At 39.5% G+C, this 21302-nt stretch overlaps 1 protein-coding gene across 1 annotated transcript; it reads right to left on the bottom strand.

Moving 5' to 3' along the window:
• Positions 1–2303: 2303 nt before the first annotated feature.
• Positions 2304–4211, bottom strand: LOC124148279. Its single transcript, XM_046519293.2, has 4 exons — positions 4108–4211; positions 3627–3750; positions 3361–3406; positions 2304–3102 (listed from the first exon to the last, which is right to left on the bottom strand). Exons 2-4 carry the CDS (start codon positions 3742–3744, stop codon positions 2457–2459), a joined length of 810 nt encoding a protein of 269 aa, XP_046375249.1. The 5' UTR covers positions 3745–3750; positions 4108–4211; the 3' UTR covers positions 2304–2456.
• Between the last annotated feature and the right edge of the window lie 17091 nt (positions 4212–21302).

The raw sequence follows: 21302 nt of genomic DNA, 5'->3' as shown, positions 1-21302 counted from the left end.
ACGGACGGACGGACTGTGCCACGACATAATCCCCCTTCGGCAATTCTGGCCCGGCGGGGGATAAAAACAGAAAATATATAAAGGATTTTTTTAACTGTTGAATCTGCGTACCAAATAGGATGTGATTTGCTTCACGCGTACCAAGGGGGCGGTCGGGTAGCCTAGTGGATAAAGCGTTCGCTCGTCACGCCGAAGACCCAGGTTCGAATCCCGACATGGGTACAATGTGTGAAGCCCATTTCTGGTGTCCCCCGCCGTGATATTGCTGGAATATTGCTAAAAGCGGCGTAAAACCATACTCACTCACTCACTCACGGGTACCAAACTGCTGACCCTTGAAGATCCGGGGTAGAATAGGCCTTCAGCAACCCATGCTTGCCGTAAGAGGCAGTAACAGGATCGGGTGGTCAAACTCAGTGACTGGGTTGATGCATGTCATCGTATCCAAATTGCGTGGATCGATTCTCATGACATCAGTCACTGGATTGCCTGGTCCAGAATCGAATATTTACAGACCGTCGTCATATAGTTGAAATATTGCTGAGTGCGGCGTTAATCAACAAACAAACAAACAAACAAATAACACTGCTGAGTCCCGAATCCCACGTACCAAAAGGGGGTTGACAGCCTCAGAATTATACCCCGCCCAAACAACGTTTTCAGGGGATATATAGAAACTGGCTCCGACCATCCATCTGTCGTTTCCAGAGCATAACTCATAAACTGTTCTATGTGTCATCATGAAACTTTGTATAGACATCAGGCATGCATTGAACTGGAGCTTTGTGCTATTTAGGAATTTTAGAATGTTACATTGTTTTGAGTTTCAATGGCAACAAGTTGATCTTAGGTTCAAATGAGGATAGGGTTAGTTCAGGAGCTCTTTTAGTTATATTTCTTGCACTTCCAAATCATACTGGCATCATTCATAAACCGTTTCTCGTTTCTTTGTGAAACTTTATATTTTTTTAATTTGCATATCTAAGGCAATGACTAAATGGACTAAGGTTAAAATGAGGGTTTAGAGCATAACTCATAAACCATTCAATATTTCTTGATGGAACTTTGCAATCTACCCTGACAGTCATCTTCCCGAGGCAAGGGGGTTAACTGACTATAAAAGTGGAAACTACTAACCCGGGAAGATGTGACAAGAGTGGACGATTTTCATAATGTAGTGTTTATTAAAAGGAACAAGCACAGCACCATCCGTTATTTCAGGAATTGTTTATGTTTTTTCACTATATGAATAAGGAATAATGATCTTGAGTCAAGATATGGCGTTATTTATCAACCAAAGTGAATTTATTCCTATCTTACATCAGGTTATGCATTGCTTAGTGTCTTAAAGTTCTTAAAATTTTTGACGTCACTGCATTGTTACATCATTGTGCGACAAAGCACTGTATGCTGAGTTTCCAATCTCATTAAAATCAGATCTTAGTTCTCGCGACCGCTAAACAAAGATCTGAGAACACCCCATTACGGGTCACGTCAGACCGACCTTGCGCGAACTTTGATCGACCTATGGAATGACTGACAAGAAGTGGACATTAGCCAATCAGAAGGCAGCTTTCTCGTGCTTTACGGCACTAATTTCAAATTGGAGACTACGCTTCCAAACATATTTTCACAAATTCTCGATTACAAATTTGAAACCTGAACAAAAGAACATTCTGGAATGGCTAATAGATGGTCTAGAATGTATGGATTCAGTCGTTAATCCCGTAACTATGGTTTGGGAATATCCCGTATTATAGTTTTCGAGGTTGCATGATTAGTCATCACATTCCGACTGTAACTTTCATGAACTGGTAAGTGACGCGCTGATTGGTCGGATGAAAGGTCGTTCTGACGTGACCCCTAATGCGATGTCCTCAGATCTTTGTTTAGCGGTAGCGAGAACTAAGATCTGATTTTAATTAGATTGGCTGAGTTTCAGACACTGGTGTCATGTATTCATATTCTTCCAATTTCTGAGTGCCTATGAAAGACTTCAATTTCCGACTGACTTTGGGCACTAACATCACACAGACTGGGGACACACTTAATGTAAGACAGACTGGGGACCACATTAATTTAAAAGTTACTGAAAATCAACGTCTTGTACTTCCCGTGAATTGTGAAACTGTATACAGTGGGATCAGACTAACCAGTGGTAGAAAGTGTGAGCATCGATCCACGACTTTGGGGCGCGACGTGTATGCATTAACCTGATCAGAGCTGAAAAGTTGACTCCCACATGTCAGGATGTATAGTTGTTTAAGTTGTAAATAAAAACCAAAAACCGGTTTTTTCCTTAACTCGATATAATATTCAGACATGAACAAAGGAACACTGACACACAATCCGCGATTATTTTACACACGGAATTACAAGAGTGTGAAATCAATATGAATTAAAGAACCAACAATCAAACAGTTTATAAAGTTTGTTCCTTATGGCGAGGGTCGTAATTACATTTCGTGACGGATCTTTCCAACTGGCATTTCCTTTGTGAATCTCACAGAAAGGTTCCTGGAGGATCGGGTTGGTTTCTTTTCAGCATCCTGTTCTCTCTTGGTGTCTTTCAGAATGGATCTTACACTGGAAGTGACCTTCAACTTGGTTTCATTCTTATCTGTGGCCTTGGCCTTCACCAAGTTGTCACCGGAAGCAGAGAAGTCTGTCTTGACATGTGAAATATTGCTTGGAACCTTGTCCTTAGACTTTCCTGTGTAAGGTCTTCGAGCCTTCCTTGGTTGAACTGGAGGACCGACGCTGGAGGAACTGGTCCGCTTATTGCCAGGAGTGTGACAGGTCAGAGGGGCAGTCTGGCGCTGGAGAGCTGCCAGCTCTTCCTCCAGCTTCTTCCTCTGCTCCATCTCTGTCTGCTTCTCCTTCTCCCAGTCGCCCGCCAGCCCCTCTAGCGTCTGCTTCAGTTCCTGGACCTCAGCCTGCGCCATTGTGTAACTGAGACGATAGTTGAAATACTCCAACCTATAGTCCTGTCTCTCTGACTCAGTTTTCTGCCTTAACGTGTTTTCCTCCCGGAGTTGTCGGGCCTGTCGCTCGTTCTCTTCTCTCAGCTTCTGGTTCTCATTGAAAAGGTGATCGAGAAGACTGAAAACGATATGTCTTTATTTTAAAAGATATTTTGCCCCAAATTAAAAAAATATCGCTTAACAAACTTATTTTATCTTTAAAATTACAACGTGGTCTACAAAGACAGGGAACTAACGGTAAATGTGTCCTACGTTATAGTCACATGGCCGACAGAGAATAAGATGGTGTCGGTTCTAGATTAAACTAAAATGCTCAAGTTCTATGACTTATCACATCGGAAGAACGTGCATGAATATCAAACGAAATTGTGCCTACCTTTCCTCCAAATCTCCGACTTGGGATTTCAGGTCCATGTATTGAACTGGAACAACAACAAAATAATAGTACAAAAACCCGATGCTATTCCACTGTTTGTGAATGGGGTGGAGTGCCTGACATTTTGAGTAAGGAATTATTTGATTACATTAAGATAAATCATACGTGAAGTGTAACTGTAATTGCTTTCAGCAAATACCAGGTAATCGTATCTCTATTCATTTTGCATTTAATTTGTTCAGTAGAATAGGATTAGGTATTCCTACCAAGTAAATCTTGATGATCGTCAGGTGTTCTTGGACTTGGAAGGTTAGATTCACGCTCGTCCGCCTCGAGTACGGGGGAGAGTAGTTTTCTACACTTCCGCCGTTCTGGTGGATACATCTTTATCTGTAGGGCAAAAATATATCTTATTTAAATGTATGAATGTTAGTATTTGCATTGTAGACTGGGATTTGCTCCAAACAGAACTAATTAATGGGTTAAACAATAACTGACAACATAAAAAAATACGAGTGATTCAATATACACGTTACAGGTAGGCGTCAAGATCTATTAGAAAAAGACCAAGTACATTTGAGTATCGTAACCACATTGCAGACTGAGTGTTGATGAAGACAGAAGTAATGTACGGATAAAGAAACGAAGAGCCGTGCATATATTAGATGTAAAAAAGGGTTAGCAAACAAAATATATCAGAAAAAGACAAAGTAAATCAACTGTAGGAGTTAAACTGGCATTGCTTACCTAATACTGAGATGAAGTGTAGACTTGTGCAAGAAGACACAGGCCAGCAACTAATGTAAAGTTTTGTAAGACCAACACGTGTACGTCTGAACACAACAAAGTTCTGTCAGCGACTGATAGTGTGATAGGGAACCATCAACGTCGTCATGGAACCATTCTATGACGTCATTTCCACTGTCTCTGTCTATGACGTCACTGACAATGCTCGCTATGCACGGCGCAGCTTTGGGCATCACTCACATATAATACGCGTCCATATTTAGGAAATAAACACTGCGCCCCTCGTGGTTTATTCTCCTTGCAGAGTTTTATAGTTCGATAAACGACCATTCGTCGTTTATTTCTTAAATGAGATATCAACATTATGAACAGCCTCTTAAGAATGATGATGAAATGTACACGCTTTAAAAATATTTACCCGTATTTTAATAATGACGACTCCGACTTCGGCAATGTCTGACATGTCCATTTTATGCACAGGTGGGTATTTCCCGCATATTCTCACAAGTTTCACGTCGATTATCTGTACCTTTTCTTCCACAACCGAATGTCATATCTCTCCCACTTTTGGGTGCGATCGTTCGGCCATTGCGTTCATCTGCGCTGTCCAACTACATCTATGGGGAACAACTCACCAGACACTTTCCTCTAAAACATAGCGTCGTCCAACTTACGACCTCATCAAGTTGCGAGCGCATGTCATGAACGGTGCATTTTGGAGTTCATTTACGGTAACAATATCAAAAACAGAATATATTTAAAGGATTTTTTTAACTGTTGAATCTGCGTACCAAATATGATTTGATTTGCTTCACGCGTACCACACTGCTGACCCTGGAAGATCCAGGGTAGAATAGGTCTTCAGCAACCCATGCTTGCCGTAAAAGGCGGCTATGCTTGTCATAAGAGGCGACTAACGGGATCGGGTGGTCAAGCTCATTGACTGGGTTGATGCATGTCATCGTATCCAAATTGCGTGGATCGATTCTCATGACATCAGTCACTGGATTGCCTGGTCCAGACTCGATTATTTACAGACCGTCGTCATATAGCTGAAATATCGCTGAGTGCGGCGTTAATAAAAAAACAAAACAAACCACACTGCTGAGTCCCGAATACTCCACAAATAGACCCCCGAATCCCACGTACCAAAAGGGGTTTGACAGCCTCAGAATTATACCCCGCCCAAACAACGTTTTGAGGGCATATAGAAACTGGCTCCTCCGCCCTTCCATCTGTCACATTTCGTTTCCAGAGCATAACTCATAAACATTTCGATGTGTCATCATGAAACTTTGTTTAGACATCAGGCATGCATTGAACTGGTGTTTTATGTATTAAGGAATTTTAGAATGTTACATTGTTTTGAGTTTCAATGGCAACAAGTTGATCTTAGGTTCAAATGAGGTTAGGGTTCGTTTCCTGAGCATAACTGATAACCCGTTCAATATTTCTTAAGGATCATCTGTACACACTTCATGCAGGCATGCATTGAACTGGTGCCTTTTGCTATTCAGGAGCTCTTTTAGTTATATTTCTTGCACTTCCAAATCAAATTGGCATCATTCATAAACCGTTTCTCGTTTCTTTGTGAAACTTTTTTTTTAATTTGCATATCTAAGGCAATGAATAATTGGACTAAGGTTAAAATGAGGGTTTAGAGCATAACTCAAACCATTCAATATTTCTTGATGGAACTTTGCAGTCTACCCTGACAGAGTCATCTTCCCGAGGCAAGGGAGTTAACTGACTATAAAAGTAGAAACTACTAACCCGGGAAGATGTGACAGAGTGGACGATTTTCATAATGTAGTGTTTATTAAAAGGAACAAGCACAGCACCATCCGTTATTTCAGGAATTGTTTATGTTTTTTCACTATATGAATAAGGAATAATGATCTTGAGTCAAGATATGGCGTTATTTATCAACCAAAGTGAATTAATTCCTATCTTACATCAGGTTATGCATTGCTTAGTGTCTTAAAGTTCTTTAAACTTATGACGTCACTGCATTGTTACATCATTGTGCGACAAAGCACTGTATGCTGAGTTTCCAATCTCTTTAAAATCAGATCTTAGCTCTCGCGACCGCTAAACAAAGATCTGAGAACACCCCATTACGGGTCACGTCAGACCGACCTTGCGCGAACTTTGATCAACCAATGGAATGACTGACAAGAAGTGGACATTAGCCAATCAGAAGGCAGCTTTCTCGTGCTTTACGGGACTAATTTCAAATTGGCGACTACGCTTCGAAACACATTTTGACAAATTTGCTATTAAAAATTTGAAACCTGAACAAAAGAACATTCTGGAATGGCTAATATATGGTCTAGAATGTATGGATTCAGTCGTTAAGCCCGTAACTATCGTTCGGATGGTTGGTTGGTTTGTTGTTTAACGCCGCACTCAGCAATATTCCAGCTATATGACGGCGGTCTGTAAATAATCGAGTCTAGACCAGACAATCCAGTGATTGATATCATGAGCATCAATCCATGCATTTGGAATCGATGACATGCATCAACCAAGTCAGTGAGCCTGACCACCCGATCCCGTCAGTCGCCTTTTACGACAAGCATAGTCACCTTTTACGGCAAGCATGGGTTGCTGAAGACCTATTCTACCCCGGAATCTTCACGGATTATCGTTCGGAATACCCCGTATTATGGTTTTCGAGGTTGCATGATTAGTCATCACATTCCGACTGTAACTTTCATGATCTGGTAAGTGACGCTCTGACTGGTCGGATGAAAGGTCGTTCTGACCCCTAATGCGATGTCCTCAGATCTTTGTTTAGCGGTAGCGAAAACTAAGATCTTATTTTAATGAGATTGGCCGAGTTTCAGACACTGGTGTTGTTCTGAAGCGCCCGGGAACAATTGTCCGTGAACAAGTGTCCGGGATCAAGTCTCATGTTCCTGGACACAGTGGTTGATTCATTGGGACACAACAGCTTCGCGGAAAGCGTTAATGTTGGCGTGCAGCACGTGTTTCTTTCTGGATGAGCGCAAAATGCGCACGCTCTAGACAGTTTATTTTCAGTTGGTTACTGGCGTTCATATGTGCAAGTAGTAAATGGATATCTCTCTTTCTAAGTTACAAAATAGTGAACTAGAATAGTACAGAAATAGAATAGAAATAGTTGAGAGAGTTACCCATTTACATTGTTGACATGCGCTAATCAAACGGCGACTTCACTTTAAGTTTCAAATCCCTTTCATTTTATGTTATCGCATTTTCATTGTTCATTACATTACAAGGGGATTTCACGTTTAGTTGATTACAAGGGGATTTCACGTTTAGTTGATTGCAAGGTAAGTTCATGTTTAGTTTAGTTTTGTCTTCCACTGCGAACCATTGGTAGCAGAGCGTGGTTGCTCTGAATATGGGCTAGTTAGTTAGTTAAAGTGAGGTGAGGTGAAATGGGGTTTAACGTCGCGTCCAAGATTATTGCACTTATATAGCGACGTGCATGTACGTGTGTGTGTGTGTGGCTGCTTGAACTAGTCCGGACTGAGGCCGATTTATAGTGCTAGCCATCTGAGATACCATGCCGCAGTTTAACATAGCCGAGCGCCAGACAGGGTAAGTTAGTTAAAGTGACTGGTGTTGATAGTTATTGTCAACGTACGTCATTCAAAGATAGGATAGATTTTCAGGTGTAGTTTGATGCTTGGTGGTTCACAATGGCTGGCAAAGCAACAAGCATGTCTGATATAGCAAAGTCTGAAGGTGGGATAATAAATCCTGAAAAGGCTACAAGTATTAGTGATGTAGATAAGGTGGAGTTAAACATAGCTCAGCTTAAGAAACAAAAGATGGCAGCAAAGTCTGCATTGACAAAGGCTCAGAATCAGATGCTGAGTTTGATAGACCAGGAGGATCTCCCCACAAGGAGTGAGTGAGTATGGTTTTACGCCGCTTTTAGCAATATTCCAGCAATATCACGGCGGGGGTCACCAGAAATGGGCTTCACACATTGTACCCATGTCGGGAATCGAACCCGGGTCTTCGGCGTGACGAGCGAACGCTTTAACCACTAGGCTACCCGACCGCCCCCTTCCCACAAGGAAAGCAGTGAGGGATGAGATAGATAAGGTGAGTTCACTTCAGGCTAAAGCTGTTGACTTATTGTATGACCTGTCCAAGGCATACGACCAACATGGAGATTACGAGAATGCCAAGAAAACATGTAAGGAAATATACTAGCCACATAAAGAAACTGTGCACGGAGAAAATATATTCTGGATTGAAATACAACACAGCAAGAACAAAATTATGCAGACGCTGTAGCAGCTGAATGATCGGACCATAAGAAAATGTCAACGGGACCTGAACAACATCTGTTACGATGAAGTCAGAAGATCACAATGGAGTAGGGGGTCATACGACAAAGTCACAACGTCAATAACGGGTATGACCACCCTGTGCGTGAATCACAGCAGTGCATCGGCGACGCATGGAGTCCACCAAATGGGCCTGGCAGGCCTGGGGAATGGCCTGCCATATCCTCCTCAAATCCTGTGCCAAGTCACGGACGTTATCTGGAGGATGTGGAAGACGACGCAGACGGCGCTCCATTTCATCCAACACATGCTCTATTGGGGAGAGATCTGGAGAAATTGCAGGCCATGGCAGTAACATGACATTGTTATGGTGAAGGAAATCCATTGCGACCCTAGCCGTGTGAGGACGAGCGTTGTCCTGTTGAAATGTCAATCCCGGGCCATGACGTTGCAGGAAAGGAATTACCACGGGCCTCAGAATCTGATCTCTGTAGCCAACACCGGTGAGATTGCCCTGAACAACCACCAAAGGGGTTCGGTGCCGTGCTGTTATCCCACCCCAAATCATCACAGAGCCACCTCCAAAACGATTCCTCTCCACAATACAGTTGCGTGCATAACGTTCTCCCAAACGCCGGTAGACACCCGTCACTGTGGGAAATGTTGAACCTCGATTCATCTGTAAAGACAACATTTCTCCACCATATCCGAGGTTGGCGAACATGATTTCGACACCATCTTAGACGGTTGACTCGATGACGGTGTGTCAGGATGGGACGTATGGCAGGGCGTCGTGGTCGAATCCCGTACTGACGTTAACGATTCCTGACAGTGTTGGGATGGATACGGCGCAGTCTAGGAATTGTCTGGGACGTCGTTACTGCCGTTTGGAACCTGTGTCGGAGATGTGTAACTCGAATCCATCTGTCCTGTCGTCGTTACTCGGGGACGTCCTGAACGTGGGTGGTCGGCAACGTCATTTGTGTTCTGATAAAGCCTCACCAATGCCGATATCGTGTTACGATGGCATTGGAAATGTGTTGCCACCTGTTGTTGCCTCATTCCCGCTCGGATCATTCCAATGGCTTCATGACGCTGTGCAGCTGTCAATCTTGGCATGATTTGCTTGTGATATGCTTGTGTCTGCGCCTGAGAAGTTTTGAATTTTTGAATGACCACAGATCATGCTTTCCAAAGTGACAGCGAATTTTGAGTTGCACATGCTGTGTACAGCTGCACAGGATGCACGTGCAGTAACACATTGCACGTCCATAGACCCCCATCAATGACGTCATCTCGCATGGCACGTGCATGAGCGTTTGAATGTCTCCAATAATTGCTTTGTTCAAACCTATATTTCATATATGGACGGTGTGCCCTTATATCTATATTTTCTCCGTGCACAGTTTCTTAATGTGGCTAGTATAGATGAAGTCTTAGAATATAGCAATGATGCAATACACAATGCAAGATTGCATTTGAGCAGCAGGTCAGATTACAGCTCGTCTTCTGGTATAAGGTCAGTAATGTCGAGGATATTTCGCCCAATTAACACAAAGAAACACATGCCTGTGAAACTTAGTCGCAGAGCTTCAAGAAGAACAATGTGTCCCTTCTGTTCATCAGAATGTTGGTCATGGTGAGTCAGTTTCAGATGAAACTTTGCAAGCACATTAGATAACATACAATCCTGTTTGTTCCGGTTTGAAATAGCAACGTTTGCTTGTTTGAAGGCGAAGGTAAACCTAATTTCACCCCACCTCGCCTTAACTGTTGAATAAACTGGCTATCTGTCAGTACTGGATCAAATTTACTATATTAATTTATCACGTTACATCTGTATAATCAAGACTTCCTTCACTCCAGATTCCACACTGATGTCATAGATTGTTGTCGCAGAACTCCCATTCACTTTTGTTTTAAGCAATACTCATCCTGTCGCAAAATGGGAATGAAATCACTTTTTGTTCGACAATTTATATAGTTGCATCTTTGACGATGTGACTCACAGTCTAAGATTCTCGACTGTACTGCTTTATCTTGGACGCAAAAACACTCCTCATCATGATAGTCAGCACTATTATCTCTAGCTTATCTTTCATCAACAGTAAATTCTTCTTGAGTTCTGCATAGAAACACTTTGATGGTATAACTTGGACGCGTGACATAAATAATAATAAGTGTCTTAATAATTCTTCGGTTGGTTGGTTTGTTGTTTAACGCCGCACTCAGCAATATTCCAGCTATATGACGGCGGTCTGTAAAACCAGACAATCCAGTGATTAATATCATCACCATCGATCCACACCTGATGGAGTAAGTATATAGTCGGAAATTTTGTGTTCCTCATAATAAAGAAGTTGACATCCATAAATACTCTTCCATACAAACAAGACATTCATTTTTGAGATCTTCTTCGCTTGTTGCCAACAAAGCTGAAAACAAAATAATAGAATCATCGGTAATGATATATCATTTCACATACTGGAGTGCAACATATGCACGAACAGATTAAGTAGTATGGCAATATACAAAACTGTAAGAGATATTGTATTTTTCAACAAGAGTCATCAGGAAATATCCATCCCCCGGCAGCTGTCTGTTAAGTAACCACAAGTAAATGTGCAATTCTGTATGTAATGAGTCAAGAGTTGAATGTTTTATTGTCCACTTTCATCTGACGATAGAGAATTCCATTTCCCAGGACCATGTTTTTCCAGCATTTCAGCATTCTACGTGTATTTGGATGCTCTTTCAACCTGTCTCTGTAAGAGGGATACTGGTCCTGGTTGTAATGAAATAGGAACCTCTTGATGTGTACATCTTCTTCCTGCATTTTCTTCATTTCATCAGGGTGGACAGTTGGGAGAATTCTACTTGGTAGTGGTTCAAGGCATACTGTTTGTATTCGCAAAGACTCTAAACAAACTGACTTCGTGTAGCAAAAGGCACGACTTCAGTCTGTGCCTGATAGATTTGCCAAGTTTCGATCAAATACACTGAATGGTTTTCGTTCCCCAATGGAGTCTGTCCAACTTCTTTCCATAAAAATTTTAAAATATAAAAACTCGAAAAATCCCAAAATATCAAAGGGCACCACTTCAGTAATATGTTTAAAATACTTCCTCTTCAAATCCTGCCGCCTCTATGCCTGCCTTCATTCTCCTGCATTCTTCTGCTTGAACCTAGAATAGACATTTAGGAGATAAACATACTGTGTTTTCAATGTAGAGCTAAGTTACCTGTAGATTTAACCCTGCTAAATTGAATTAGGAACCGAACGCGCAGCGTGAGGTTTCAAATGTTAAATTTAGCACGGTTAAATCTACAGGTAACCTAGCTCTACATTGAAAACACAGTATGTTTATCTCCATTCTACCATGACTAAATAAAATGCAAACTATTTGGTGTTAGCAAATATACTGAGTGAAGCGGCATGGGTTGAGTTCAGTGTTTTGAGTGGGTTATCGATCTGAATTACGGAATCGCCGAACAAAATATGGTGCTGTATATCCTCAAGCAGTTTGTTTACACCGTAATACTTCACTCGAACATATGACAAGCATTAAATCATATAAGCACATCAACTTGGTAAGCTAACATGAGATGGGCATCCCTAAAGAAAACAAAGCAAGCTTTGCAAGGCTTTCGCTCTACATTGCACGTCACCATTATGACGTCATATCGCTCATTGTGACGCAAAGGATATGACGTCACAGTCGTATATAGAAAAGCGCCAAAATTCCAGGCTCTCTGTTGTCTCCAAAATGTAAATACATTCCCTTTGTTGATTTCTGTCGTGTTTTTCTGCACAAATGTATTGCCACACATTCTTTGAATATTGTAGTAACCCCATCTGTGCATTTTGTAACCTGTAATTGTAGATATAATTATTTAAATATGCCTACCGACAATGACTGAAAATAGTACTATTCTATGAATATTAGCTTCCGCGGTGAAGCGGCCATCAAACCAGCTGTTTGAATCAAAGGGGGTTTATTGTGATTTAATAGCCTCTGATTGACCAATCAGAATCGAGTAAATTCCAAATTCATGGTAGAATGTATAATTATATGTATATTTTCAACAAATTATTGTTTCTTGATATAACATGTATTTTATGTGTACAATGGTGTCTTATGGCTATCTATGTTATACCAGAGTGTTTGAAGTATATATACCGGTATTTAATATGTTGTAAAGGTGTTACAAATGTAGAAGTATTGTTTATGTTGGCATGTCGACGAATTCTTGAAGCATGCAGTTGTTAAAAATGGGAACTCACCTTTATTGTGGTGGTGGGTGTAGAGTTGATGTCTTTTGTTCCGTGGAACAATCCAACAGTCACCGGACCCACTGTTAGCGTCTTGTGTAGTGGTGTCTCAAGGGAGCTTGACTCGTCCCATAACTTAAGCTTGATGGTTTCTGACTCATCTTTCAAAACAACTACCTTGAATCGTTTTGAAGCAGTTTTGACTGGACCGACCTGGGAAATGAAGTGGTCATTTGAATAGTGTGGAAAGTATGTTTAAAATATGACATAAATGGTGATAGAAACAACACATATTCAATGAAACATATTTTGGGGTAATTTCTGTTCCCATAAGACTATGGGGTACATAAATATTTTGTGGTACAGCAATTAGATAGTTTCATTATGTAATATTGGTATTAAAATGGTAATCTGTTGTATTTCCATGTCATGTTTAGGCTGCTGATTAGGTGATATCATTTTTTCATTAATGAAGTTTGCGGCATTAATGAAACATTTTTTTTCTATGTTTGTGAGAAAGACACACTCTTTTTTAAATGATATTTTTATAGTTTATTAAACATACATAATATAACTTCAAGGTAAAGATAAACTGTGTTGAATTATATTAACGTATTTGGTATGAAGTTGCGGTGTTTGTTGTAACTGGTTTGTATATTCATATTTCAAATATATAAAGCAGTTGTCAGGAAATACTTATCATTTAGAAATATTTTGATACTGAATTAAGAACAATTTGGGAACTATGCAGATGTTTCAATTAATTTCAACAGGAATTGAAGAAATATATTGCTATCCATTTTTTATAGGATATAATGTGTTAGATAGTTGTATATTACTGGAATGTTGTATTTTCAATCTATGGTTTATATAGTAATAAATATAGAAAATCAGGTAATGGGAGTTGAAGATGTTGGTAAGACTGTGAAGAAGGTGACTGATATTCTGATGTTCATGTGTTCACAATAAATTATGCCAATATGTGATAGTAAGCAGGTCTTTTAAAAACAATATATGTATATAAGTCAATCATATGGATATTTAGAAGTGAAGACACTTGGACTGTCTAATATTTTGTTGCTGCACCCAGTGCCTCTTGGATGCTTGTGACGGGGGTTGGGGGGTGTTAATAATGTTCAACAATCCCATCTTCGATGTGGAATTATATGGTGGATAGGACCTGCAATTATGCAAATATCTATAAATACACAATTCAAAAATAAAATCATTGTTGACTTAAAACTTTATTTCACCGAATATTACAAGAATGTCTTTGCTGTAAAAACAGATGATGTATGATTAGTTTATCTATTAGAAGAATAATCTTAATGCGATGACCAATCTATAATGCCTTAAAACATTTCAGGTAACATCAAAGGTAATGAAAGATATATGTTGTGTGCATACATCTTTTAATGTAGATTAATAGTACATGAATTTCAACACTATGAACAATGTATATGAATAAAGTGTGAGACAGAAGGTATGATATGTATCCATGTTGTATCCAAAGAGAAGTTTACTGTAATATACTTACTTTGCTGTTGCGCTGCAGCCTTGGTGATCTGTCTGTTGCATACGCAACATGTGTAGCCATGTTATATCCCAATTTTAGAGTTCGAAAGTCGTGCGGCATTCGGCATTCGGCATTCGGAGGAGAGTTATTGTGTCTGGTGAACTCTTCAGGATAACGTGCGCTTCCTCATAGTCTCCATAGCGACCATTCATCATGATTTCTGGCGCGAAATGGTAGAATGTCACATTTGGGTTGGGCTGTAACAGTGTAGATAAAGTGAGGCAATAGGGTTAGGATTAATGAGGTTCATAGTCAATCTAAATAGGAGTTAGTGTATATAAGACGGCTTAACCTCAATTTGTACCAATATGCAGGGAATTAACAGACATTGTGTTTATATAAATTCAGGGGTAATGGCAACACTGTTCACAGTCAAATCAACTCATAGCTAATGTCTTCCATGATCATGTAAATTGTGTCCACTGTAATCAAATCTTTTGAAACCAACATGTGAGTAAATTCAATTACAGAGATAGTATATAAATATGACAAATACATTACAGATGTAAGCAGACCAATCAGCAGTTCATTTGATATGGTCCAGAGATGGAAGAGTGAGTGAGTGAGTGAGTGAGTGAGTGAGTTGGGTTTAACGCCGCTTTTAACAGTATTCCAGTTATATCGCGGCGTGTCAGCTTAATGTGGGAGGAAAGCCCGAAGTGATGCAGGTATCAGACGTTTTCCACTTAGGTGCTGACAAACCTAGAAACATAATCGGGGCGAACCGGGATTCGAACCCAAAATCATAGGTTTCTGGCGTGCCCAAGGGACGCAACTCTGCAACTGGTTTTGTAATTGGTGACTTCCATTGATGACAATTATGAATGTGAGATACATTAGTCATTTAATTATTTAGATTTTTTTGTATTTATCAAAGTTAAATTTATGGTACTGTGTTTTACAGCATTAATGACCAGTTTCATTTTGGTTAATGGGCTCCAACTGTTATATTTGTTTTGTTGGTATAACTAATTGTTTTGTGTCACATTCAAAGAATTAATGGGCTTACCTGAGAGAACAGTGTATATTGCTTTGACAGGTGTGATGGGCCGATTGGGAATAAACAGACAATGAATAATCAATAAGTGACCCAAACGTACTAGTTGAATATTCTCTAGCTCTGATAGAAGTTGTAATTCTGTTGTCACTGGGGATCGACACTTGCCCAACGGTTTACAGTAATGATGGTTCACATGGTATACATATTGTGCTACGTGGTAGTTGTTCTTCAGTATGGTTTAGGTTTTAACTGACTATGAAACATTCGATTTTCTTTGTTCATAATCGTCATGAAACCGTTTTTGAACTAAATAAATAATGTTCAAGAATAACCTACCTTTGAAAGTGTTGTGACTCTTGAAGTTGACGCTCCTTGAGAAGTTCCAGCCATGGTAAACAGTACTGACGCAGGCAAAGGTATATATCCAACAGAATCAAACTGCCCTGACGCAAACGTAGATATCCAACAGAATCAAACGGTACTGATGCAAACAGATATCCAACAGAATGCAGAATGTAAGAAGACGAGGGTATCGATGGCATTTTATTGCATGAACCTGGTCAAGATGTGCAGCCAATGAAATCACTTTCTCAAAATTCAGCCAATGAAATGGTAGGTTCGTTTCTACCCATTTTATAAACCTATTCATTGGGAGTTCTTTCTATAGGCATTAAAACCTATTATGAGGTTTTATTTTCGTTCGGGAGGTTTTACTTTGAATGTAAAACCTCAAATCCCAGGTTTAACCAAGTAACTGAAAAAATGACAACAAGTAGCAATTCAAAATGAAAGGACAGCGAGGTTTCGAAACACGTGCTTTTAAACAAGTGCTTATCAATGCTGCACAATTTGCACGTGCAGTAACTGCTAGCCGTTACGTCACAACTACCTCTATGTAATAGTTGGATTGTTTAAAGTAACAAATCTTGTAAAGCAAAAAACACCTTTCAAAATTGCCAATTTTCGTTTTGAAAAGTTTAAAAGAAGTGGAATATTGCAACACAAACATTTAGAAACCGAAGATTTCACTTTTATTTAAAAGTAAGTATTTTAGTTGTGTTTTGTTGTTGACACATCCAAGTGCTCTTGAACGCCTGGCAAGTCAGCGAATTTCACGTGCAAGTTATGATATCACGTCTTCAAGGAAGCGCTATTATGAAGCGCCTCATGTATAGATGCTCGTTATAACATTTAATCAATTTAGACGGTTTATAAGTATAGAAAAACACTTTCCCTCGGTTTTGGTAGACAGAGGATGCCCTGGGGGTCGGGAAAAACCGCGGGGAGCTTCGCCCCCTTTGTTTTTCCCTGTCTACCAAAACCTCGTAAGCGTGTTTTCTCCAATACGTAAAAAATAGGTAGGTGGGGGAACTGGGTGATTCCATATATCTAATGCATTCGATGTTTATAGGTGGGTAAATATGTATACAAGTCGCACTGGGGGTGGCCTAACACATATGTTTTCACCAAATCACCAACGTTCCTTGATCTGTAAAGGAACTGGTCTCGCAGTATGTGTATTATTGTGTATAGTATGGTAATGATGCAGGGACGGTTACATAATATAGTGGTGTAGGGAAAGGAATGGGAGGGAATAATTTAAATTATTGCCAAGAATATCTATCAATTTATATCCTAGCAACAAGTTACACTCTCATTATTCAATCAGGGTTTGAAAATACTACCCTAGTACACTATTAAGAGATTTACACTTATATGTTGTAACACTTTCGTTGAACTTGTTAAGGTCTGTTGAAATTAGAAATATAACAATATCTAGGGGAAGGTCGTAAAATATAATACACACATTTGAAGGGGGTCGTGGAAATGGGAATTGTTGATATAAAATATTGACTGTCGTTTTGCAAGTTGTCTTATCGGATTTGGGGTGGGGGTGGTATATATGAGTCAGACAATAATATTGTCGGCGATTACTGACACTGAGATGTTGGATTGTTTAATTGATGAGATTAAATCAAATCTCTTATAAGAATAGACACTTCCATGTCGGCTACTACGGTGGTAGTGAGTGTGTATGTAGTCGTTCCTTGGTTAGCGTATTACTATCTTCCTACTTGCATATAAATTAGTGTGCAATGAAGTGGACACGTAAGAAATCCACGATGTCATCATGTTCCCATGAGGTCGGTCTATGGTCGACATATTATGCTCTAAAGTGTTTTTTATATTTCTTGTCTAGTGATATATGAGAAACGGGAAATCTTAGGAAAAGTAGTGTTTACTTGTAGGTAGATAAGATGTGTTAACAGTCACTGTATGGCGGAAATAATGCCGATGAGGCGTTAAGTTTTTACTCACTCAGTTGGGTGCATATATTGTGTAACATACTGTAACAAGGTGAACCTACGAATGATTGAATTAGATGTATTAGTTCATCATTCGCAACTGTGCATTTATTAGAGTATCTATATATATAATATACAGGCATATTATATATATACTCTAGCGAACCCTAGATACGTGAATAGTATATACTATCGGTTATAAAGATGTAGCACATCAAGCACAATCGGCGTTGTGTAATTATTTTGCGAATTTCTTTATATCAACGGTCTCCTCCCATTAGTAAGACAGCCCAGTTGTGAGACACCTTAAAACAACAATGTCATACCTGGTTGCACATGTTACTCAGGTAATTAACCCCTATCATCTATTATTATAGACAAAAGAAATGACTCAAGATGCTTGATACCCTCTTTTACTTTATTTCATTCAACATTTTAATTCATCCATCCCTTAAATCCATTGTTTAGCTGAGTAAAGATATCCAGGTATGCAAGCTGAAAGGGTACATTGGGTAGTTACTCACTGTGTTGTTATACTATCGGGGTTTTGAATTATTTCATATATATTTGTACGCACGCAACTCAAAATGAATTGGCTTGTTAAAAATTGTCTTTAGAGGCGACTAACGGGATCGGGTGGTCAGGCTTGCTGACTTGCTTGATACATGTCATCGTATCCCAATTGCGTGGATAGATGCTCATGACATCAGTCACTGGATTGTATGGTCCAGATTCGATTATTTACAGACCGCCGACATATAGCTGGAATATTGCGGCGTTAAACAACAAAGAAACAAACAACAAAATAAATTGAGTAACGGTGATTTGTTTGGCATGTGTTACACAAATGTGCAGCTTATCTGGAGCTCTGCATAGCCACCTAGAGATGTATGCAAAGATGGGTAAAAATCCTATAATTTTCAAAAAGATAACAATAACAAACATTTCCTTAAGAATACTGTCTAAATAGGAATGAAAACTATAAGACCGTTTTCCTATAGCAGTTCATTTTCTAAACCCAATAATCAATAGAAATTATTATTTTTTACATTACAATAAACAAATGCAGCAAAGAGGGTTTGGGTGATCCTGGCACAGGCTTGTTAGGCTCATCATCAGCTCAGGGCCCTTGCCCCCTCAACACGCAGCCCAGACAACGAATGGGACTTCTCCCAGGAAGCGCTGCCTAGTCGAACCCACCGAGAACTTTTCGATGTGAAGACTCCCCAACACTGCAGTCTCCTGCATTACCCAGATTGTCAGAAAGGCTGTATTCCTGGCAGCAAACCCGGGTACTCTCCCAATGTCAGTCAACAGATTGGGAGGTACCAAACCTAAGGCACCGAGAACAATGGGGAGACGGACAACTTGTTACATGGGATGCGAGCTTGACATTTCGTAAGCAAGGTCCGCATATTTGCCATGTTTGTCCTGCATCTTGTCAATCACATAAGTGTCAAAAGGGACAGAGAATTCAATTATATAAATGAAAATGTCAAAGTAATTTGTCCTTAGATTCACGCATTCACCGGATTGTTTGAGTGTGACTAATAGGGTCCTATTATTAATGAAGTATGAGCCTCATCACCAAATATGAATTACTAAAACATTGACACCATTTTGTTTGACGTCATACTTTTTTATGTCTTACAGGCGACGTCAGAGAATGATTGGTAAATTGATTAATTTATATTTCACCAACATTTCGTATATAGTTTGAAAAATTTCGATTTGTAAAACAGAATGTTACGCATAAACTTAGTGTTTTGTTCACGTAAACAAAAACAGTTTATATATTGGACATATATTTGTTCAGTATTATTTGGTTATTTCTCGTCTCGAATTATACAATAAGAGCTCCTTTTGTATGGATTTATCAGGATAATCGTATAAGGTTCGACAAACGGGGTACATAGCACGGTTTATATTTATGATTTACTGTAGAAATAAAGTATTCAGTTTAATTTCCTGCGCTCGAGTTAGCAAGTGGGATTCGGGGCACGCCACCTCTGTTATAAAACCGCAAACTCTTCGATGACTCTCTCAGTGCTCACAGGAATGTATCTGTGCCCATAGAGAGGAGATCGTGCTCACTAGTAAGCTGATGTCCAGCCACAAAAAATAGTATTTCAAACACATAAACAGATCTATATTTTTAAAAGAAAATGTAAGTGTAGGCACTTGCCTATTGTGCCTATAGGCATCTACGCCCCTGGATTTATATCATCCTCACTATAGTTAGAATGCATTAACTATTTCTTCTTAATAATCTCCTCCACCTTTGATATTATATGTTTGGGGTAGTGATTTTCTATCATAAACGGGTAGCGAATTACCTATCTTCCGGGACGGTCGGGTAGCCTAGTGGTCAAAGGCGTTCGCTCGTCACGCCGAAGACCCTGGTTCGTGTACATGGGTACAATGTGTGAAGCCCATTTCTGGTGTCCCCCGCCGTGATATTGCTGGAATAATACTCACTCACTCACCTATCTTCCTAAAAGACAATTTTTTTCTAACAGATGCCGGGTTAAACCCAAAATGGAAGAATCAAGGCCACACCTTGCTCCTCAAATACATTGTGTATATACAAGTGTGTATATAACATCTTAGGGGTCGTGATAGTCTGTCTCCCAGACCCTAGAGAATAAATTGAAAGAGGAGTCCAACTTATGTCTGGAATGATTGAGCAAGTCTAGACTGGCTCAGCTCCAGGGAATTATGCATTGTTCTGGGCTCCCTTTTTATTATTTTATTTTGTAGATATAACGTTTTAAATAAAATAACTTTATTTCTGGGACTAAATGTCTGTCGAGGGGATGGAAACTTGGCACTTCTTAAACTTTGATGTAGAGATGCTATACACACTTTCAATACCTTGGCACTTCTTAAACTTGGATGTATAGGTGCTATACACACTTTCAATACCTTGGCACTTCTTAAACTTGGATGTATAGGTGCTATACACACTTTCAATACCTTGGCACTTCTTAAACTTGGATGTATAGGTGCTATACAAATTTTCAATACCTTTCATACAAACAGATATATATCATACTGTTGTAAAAAAAGATTTGATATAAGATATAGTATTATATACAGCAACATACTATGTTAAAATACAAGTAGACTAGTGCTGGTGTTTCCTAAGGTCTAATAAAAATAAACACTTCCTGAAAACAAGCGTTTTTATTGTTCCCCAGTACCGACTGGTGATGGGTGTGCCCCTTCTTTCCTTATTTGATGAAACACACCAAACATGTCCAACCAAGCATTCATGATTGGTGTGAACCACGCCTGTAAGCGAAAACCGATGTCCTGAACAGTTTATTAAAAAGATACATCGATTATGGTCTACTGCAGTATATATATTTTTTATATCGATCAAATAACTTATTTTGGAGGTCAGTGGAGATTTTACGTTTGTCACAATGAAATATCAAAACCTTTGAAAGCAGTATTAATATTGTCAAAAACTTCGCATGGGCATTATAGGGGGGAACCCAAAAAGAATCCGATGGAAAATTTATCAATTTGTTGCGTTAAAGGGGCGTGGTTGAAATATATTTTAAAGAATGTCGACCATATTACATACACATACAATAGGGGTTACAAAGGCAGTCTTGAAATAAGAACCGACTTCAGAAAACAAAGCACAAGAAGCACCATTCAGCACGTTTTATTTCACTATACATGTATCACCACTGCGAGCCGCGTGGAAACTGCATTGGTTGTTTACATTCGTACACGTGCA

Source organism: Haliotis rufescens, unplaced genomic scaffold (assembly GCF_023055435.1).
Source record: "Haliotis rufescens isolate VD_foot unplaced genomic scaffold, xgHalRufe1.0.p SCAF_19, whole genome shotgun sequence".
In the NCBI taxonomy this organism is placed as follows: Eukaryota; Metazoa; Mollusca; class Gastropoda; order Lepetellida; family Haliotidae; genus Haliotis; species Haliotis rufescens.
This window is presented reverse-complemented; position numbering and strand designations above follow the sequence as displayed.

Coding starts and splice junctions, on each gene's coding strand:
- LOC124148279 (XM_046519293.2), bottom strand. CDS start 3,744: ATGTATCCACCAGAACGGCGGAAGTGTAGAAAACTACTCTCCCCCGTA. Junction 3,407..3,626: donor CGATCATCAAGATTTACTTG/GTAGGAATACCT, acceptor TTGTTGTTCCAG/TTCAATACATGGACCTGAAA. Junction 3,103..3,360: donor GTCGGAGATTTGGAGGAAAG/GTAGGCACAATT, acceptor TATCGTTTTCAG/TCTTCTCGATCACCTTTTCA.